General features: G+C 39.0%; 1 protein-coding gene across 1 annotated transcript in view; it reads right to left on the reverse strand.

Annotated features, from left to right (window-relative positions):
- Schip1 (schwannomin interacting protein 1) overlaps positions 1-5,995 on the reverse strand; it is a 629,199-nt gene extending 623,204 nt beyond the window's left edge. Inside the window, exon 1 of the mRNA XM_057756791.1 lies at positions 5,872-5,995. Coding sequence (XP_057612774.1) covers positions 5,872-5,880 — 9 coding nt within the window. The 5' untranslated portion in view covers positions 5,881-5,995. The remainder of the gene's footprint in view (positions 1-5,871) is intronic.
- Positions 5,996-6,749: the final 754 nt, after the last annotated feature.

Below are 6,749 nucleotides of genomic sequence, written 5' to 3' on the forward strand. Positions count from 1 at the left end.
GACTGTTTTTTTCTTTGATGTGCTTGATGTGCTCATATGGCTTCTTTATCAAGAATCAGCTGGGTGTAGTTACATATGTGTATGTTCTCTATATTAGTCTATCAATCTCTGTATGGTTTATTGTAACACCGTGATGTTTTCCTTACTATGGCTTTATAGCTTATTTTAAAATTAGGTACTAGGATTGCTAATTATTGCTAAGATTTCTTTTCGCTCAGGAGCACTTTTCCATCTTTTATTTATCAGTATGAGTTTAGGATTTTCCCCTAGTACTGTGAAGAATGTCATTGATATTAAAAGGTGTTCACACCAAATCTACAGTTTACATTAATTCTCCTATCTTTGAAAATGGAGGTCTTCCCATCTTCCAGTGTCTTCTTCAGTCTTATTCTTTAGTGTCTTATAGTTTCATCACCATGGTCTTTCATCTGTCTTACTAAGTTGGATCTTAGATACATTTTAGACTATGTACATGGGATGTTTTGCTGATTTCTTTCTTGGTGAATTAATTATTATTGAATAACAAATCTAATAAGGTTGTATATTGAATTTGTAAACAGCCACTTTGAAGAACTACTGTTTCAATTCTAAGAGTCTTTTGTTGAATTCTCTGGGGGTTTCCACATACAGAATGATATCATCTGCAAGCAGGGATAATTTAGTAGAATCAAGAATTGAAATACAGGGCTACATCAAAGTGAAAAGTTTTATCAAAGGAAAGGAAATGCTTAAGTCCCTTTTGATATTTACTCAAAAGACAAATATCACATTTTTCTTCTCCTTACTTCTTCCTTCAATTAATCTCAAAATCATAGGCACACACAAGCACAAACACGAACACACATGTGTACACACACATAAAGGCATACTTTGTATTTTTTGTCTTTCCCATTCCTTCCATACCTACTTCAAGACATCATTCCTTCTTATAACTAATGGTCCCCTAACAGGCGATCCTGTCACCCATTTGTCTCCAGTCATTGCTGCCTCTGTACCATGGCCACATCACACAGACTATGTTGATCACTTAAAAAAAAAAAAAAGAGGTAGCCTACAGAATGGGAAAAGATCTATGACAGGTTTCAATCCAAGAACATACAAAAAAAACTTTAAAAAACCTGAACAGTAGAGCAAAGAATTCATTCAACAAATGGGAAAATAATTTGAGCAGACACATCTCAAAAGAAAAACCACAAACATTCAGTAAATGTGTAGAAAGTGCTCAGCATCTTTAGGATGCAGGAAATGCAACTCAAGACCAAATTCCATTTAATCACAACCAGAATGAATATTACATTAACAGACAGCTGCTGGTGGAGATGATATATTGATGGTGTGGGTATACATTATTATATTCATCATGGAAACCATTGGGGGAAATTCTCACAAAGCTAAAAGTAGAGGTAACTTAAGATCTATCTATACCACCTCTGGGAATATACCTAAAATTAATGCATAAGAAATACCTGAGTATTGAACAAGCATATTGTGATGCTGTTTGCAGTAGCCAAGCTATAGAATCCATCTAACATACATCACTAGATGAATAGATTAAGAAAATAAAATGTGCATACCCAATGGAACATTATTCACCCAAAACAAATAATAAAACTGCATCATTTTCAGGAAAATGAATATAGCTAGTGGCTGTCATGTTAAGTAAAATAACTCAGATGCAAAAATGCATGTACTCCATGTTTTCTCTCAGACAAAATAAGCAGGATGTAGAACAACATCTTTAAAGTGGTAGAGGGATTACTAGGGACAGGAAATGAAGGAAACAGAGGGACAAGGATCATGAGAACACATGTGATAGAGGGATTACTAGGAACAGAGATTGAAGGGAATGAGGAGGGAGGGACATGAATTGTGGGTGCACATGTGGGAGAGTGGATACAAGGAAAGCATGTAACTTGTATGTACAAAGATGTCACATTGAAATACATTAATATTTTCAACTATCACACATTAATAATTACATAAAATATAGTTCATAAAGAAATGCAATTAACTGAGCCTCTAGATATAGAATATTCAGATATGCCTCAGCTGTTAAACCAAAGTCATTCTCTTCCCTGGAACTACTGCCAACCAGTGACAGAGAATAGCACACACACAAGCCCTGAATATTTCTGCCCATTATGGGACTCCAATAATACAGCGGGAAACCATTCTCTGCCTAATTTTGCTTCTTCTCTTTCATCTTTACTGTCTTATGAACCACTTAGTGTACTAAGGCTCTTATCCTTTCTTCCCAGAGGACCAAACTGACATATTCAATAAACACTAGGCATGTCAGTTGGTAACTAGAGCTAGAGATGAGGTGGTACATTCCAATGTTTATGCTATGTAGTGATCAGAAAACCTGACTCTGGAGTCCAGGTTCAAATCCAAGCTCCTCCATTTACCCATTGTAAAATGATACAAACTATATTACTTTTCAGCATCTCATCTATAGACTGGGAATATTAACCATAATTGAAGGCTATGTGGGATAATTCAGCTGAAGTACTTAGCACAGGGGCTGAAGAGCGGGCTCAGAAGTTAAAAGCATTTGTTGCTTTTGCAGAAGATCCAGGTTCAGTTCCTAGCACCCTCATGGTTGACTCACAACAGTCTATCATTCCACTTCCGGGAGCTCTGATGCACTCTTCTGACCTCTGGTCGCACTACACGGACACAGTGCACATACATGCACTCTGGTACATGCACATATACATAAAATAAATAAATATCAAAGATAGAATAGTCAGCATAGTGCCTGTCCCACATCTGACAGACAGAAGAACATGCTCAACAAGTGTATGTCCGTGTGTGCGTGGGCAAGCACACAGATACATACACGTATACACACTAGATCTTTTTCAGAAAGCTTCTCACTTCCTCAAAAAATTTCCTATAGAATCTATCAAGGCAAATGAAGATAATTCAAAACGATTTGAAAGCATTCTTACAATTTGTTTCTCAATTCCTTTTCCTGTTACTTGCAGTGCGGCTCCTCTTTCACACAATTCCCCCCCTTCTTTGTCCACTGCCATCATTTGTCTCCTCCCATCTTCCCTTCTTACCCACCCCAAGTGACTGTCCCTTCCTCTTTTTAACTGAGCAAGGTGTTCCTCCCCATCCCAACTGTGACCGCTCCTCTACTGGCAAACCTATAGACTGCATCATTTTGAAACCAAGTAGAACAAACGAAAAATAATAAAAGTCTCAGACTGAGCTGAAGGTTTCTGTGCCTCCATAACACTGCTATGCAGAAAAATTCTCTGTCATTTCTGTAGAAAAAATAAAGAAAAATCTTCCCTCCCCAGCCCACCCTTCTGTCCCAGTCCAGGAGACAGTCTATTGGTGTGGTGCTTAGTACGTGTTTTAAGATTTGAATGTTTCAAGTTTTCAGTTGAAGATGCATGGTCAGTCTCCAAGGTATATTTTCAGCATACTATACATGGGATCTGAAAATGAAATGTTTAGTAAAGCACTCCCAATTCCCAAATGGGGACAGGATTGTATAGGAGAACAACATGTTTTTAATCACATACATGTGGGAGTCCTAGGAATGGGTTTTATAAAATAAAGACTGGGTCTCGCAAGCATCTAGATGTGAGTGGGAAATCATAACCAGGGACAGATGGCAAATGTGGCGTTCTTTCTTTCCACTATTGAGTACTTACGACATTTCCTTCTAGACAGCGCTGAATGCCAGCACGTTGCCACATAATGCTATCAAAGCTCAGAAAAATGAATCCTCTTTTGTTACCACAAAATTGACTTCACACAAAATCACCAACTTCAGAAGTAGAGCAAAAGTATTTTGTAATATGACTGAGTGCATAAATTGATTTTACAGTTCTTAATACATATATATTAATATTTTATAATACATGCAAAATTGCTACTGATTCATCAGCTGTCTTGGGCATTTAATTGAAGCTGCCATCAAGATATTTATATTCAAAGGAAAGATTTTTTTCCATGATGGAGAACACAGTCAGGTGTATTTAAAGAGCTGGAAATAACTGGTACCTAAAATGAAAATCAGTTCCATATAGAGCAATATATGAACACAACATTGAACGTCTCACACTAATACTTGTGCTGTTTCAAGGAACCACCCTATATATTGAAATTAACCATACTACTGCTTTCAATAATCATTAATTGGACATGGTTGGTTAAAAAATATCACCATTAAAAGTCATATAATTAAAAATCACATGTGGTCCTCTATTGAGTGCAAAAGCTAAGCTATTAAATATTAAATCATGAAAAATAAGAAGCAGAAGTGGTATTCACAGTAACTTTCAGGAATATTAGTGTTTATTATTGCAACTTCATAAGCAGTGTTACTGAAGTTTACAATCATCTTAAATTCAGATAAAATAAATATCTTTGTATTTTATAGTCAATATCATGAAGAAAAATGATTAGTCAATACAGAATAATGAGGCTATTTACTACCTTGCTTACAGTGTACAAAAAACTACAAGCCAGCATAAACACAAACCTAGACTTCCACCCTCCTGTTTATGATTTAAGAAACCCCCTCTTCCAAACACCCATAGCCACTCTGCATTTAGAAATTGCCTCGTAAAGGTGCATTTTGTTTAATCTCTTAGAAAACTGCTTTCTTCGGTGAGTTCTGACCTGCTACATTACTTTCTCATCTTTGCAATGAGTCAATACTGGTCTCAAAGGGCAAGAGGACCATGCAAAACAATATAATAGGGAATCAAGTTGCTGTTACCTTGGTGAGCAAAGCTCAAGACTAGTTGTTTGTCGGTGGCACATAACAGTCATAATTAGCTCACCAACACAATTAGACGCTCACACACATGGTCTCGAAAACAAGCCTAAAATAAAGTGGTGCAAGCATCTTTCAAGCCTACGGATTTGAAATAGCAATTAAGCCTGCACCTTAAATCATTTGTCTCTCTAACTAGAGGAGCAAGTCCCGAGGATGTAAATCTCACCCAATGAGACAAGGGCTGCCGGGTGCATTATTAATTGCCAAGTAATTTCTTAATTTTAGAATTTAACTGTCCACACCAGAAAATAAGCAACGTGATTTATGGAGCCCACACACTCATGCCTCTTTCTGGGAGTTCCACAACCACAGGCACACACCCTGGTATTCAGCATACATGCAATTCCTGCAAGTCAAAATACATGGCCAGATTCAGCTACAGAAAATCTACTCTGTCTACTTATCGTCCGAGCACTAATAGTTAGAGTAGCTAAAATGCCTGCTGAACACTGCAGCGCAATGCCCCCCTGGGCTTACGCCGGAGCACAGCCACGTCTCTTCCCTTAGCGATTGCTGACTTTTAAGAAGGCAGGTGACAGGGGCTGGAAATGTTCTGCAGCCGCCCAGGTAACTCTTGTCTGCAATTCCTCCAAACCCAGAGCCCCCTCCCCCTGCACACACACACACACACACACACACACACACGCCTTTCATTTCTTTAAAGAAAGCAAGCTTTTAAATAGCTATCTAACACATGCCCTCTGCATGGGTTTAAGAATGCATTTTTCTTATACTTATGCTGATGTGTAAGATGTTTCCAGATCTGATTAGGAGACCTGGCTGCTGCGCATAAAAAGTACTGCTTTCAACAAGACTCCTTTAGTGAAATCCGCCTGATCAGACAGACGTATGTGCACATAAATTACCCATATTCTACACACATGCCCGCGTTAACAAGCATGCATGCACACGCACACCAAGACCTGCAATTAATCCCCTGCTCTATAAGCCCCCTTTCACAGGCTTTTGCATGCATGTTATTCAAAAGAGATCTTTAGAAAAAAAAATGGTAAGCAGCTGCATCTGATGCACTCGAAAGTGGCACGTTAGAGAAGCAAATACGTTACCAGTCGCATTTTGAAGTTTCCAGAGCACCTGCAGGTAACAGGAGACAGAATCAGAGGCTGGCGCGCGGTGTTCCTCGGAAACACAGAGCCCGATGTGGCAGTGGGGGAATGTGGAGCGAGTGTGAGCTGAAAACCTTTGAGTTGAGCTCCCTGTAAGCATCAGAGAGCCTCAAAGAGGAGAAAGGAAAAGGCAGCCCACAGACAGCGAGCCGGCAAACTTCTGGCTCGTCTCCAACGCAGGAATGAATTCTCTGTAATTGGGAGATGGATAGTTGATGGAAATGAAGAGAAACTTGGATTTCCCAGCGAATTTGCTCAGTCACGCAGAAATGGGCAGGTAACCGGCGAGCTCATTTGAAGCAGTCATTCAGGAAGCAGTACTGAATAAAAGCATTAACAGAAATTGTTGTTGGGGGAAAATATTAAAAGGCTACTCCAACCAGCCTCCCTGGATGCCTTTACAAACTTCAAATGGATAGTTCCACAGCTATTTGGTGCACGTTTTATTAATCCCACTGCAGAGGTAAACTGGAAAATCTAATTCCTTTTATGTAGAAAAAAAAAAGATTCATTGCTTCTTTTTATAATGCACTCTACACATACAAATGCAGGGGTTTACTTACAGAGCTCTCGTTTCTCCTGAAAAGCCATGAGTGTTTTGTACAGATAAAATGCTAAAAGGCTTATACACAGCTTTTCACAAAGTAGAGAAGAAACTCTCAGTACTCGGGAGCTCAGCTGAGTAGTGGTATTTACACACAGAGTTTGCAGCACTCTGAGTATAAAGACGGGTCCCACACCACGGAGCGGCACACCGGAGATACAGCTATGCATACGCCCTAAGCAGGCAGGTGGCTCGCACTTATAAATATAGACAC

This window comes from Chionomys nivalis, chromosome 24 (genome assembly GCF_950005125.1).
Source record: "Chionomys nivalis chromosome 24, mChiNiv1.1, whole genome shotgun sequence".
Classification (NCBI taxonomy): domain Eukaryota; kingdom Metazoa; phylum Chordata; class Mammalia; order Rodentia; family Cricetidae; genus Chionomys; species Chionomys nivalis.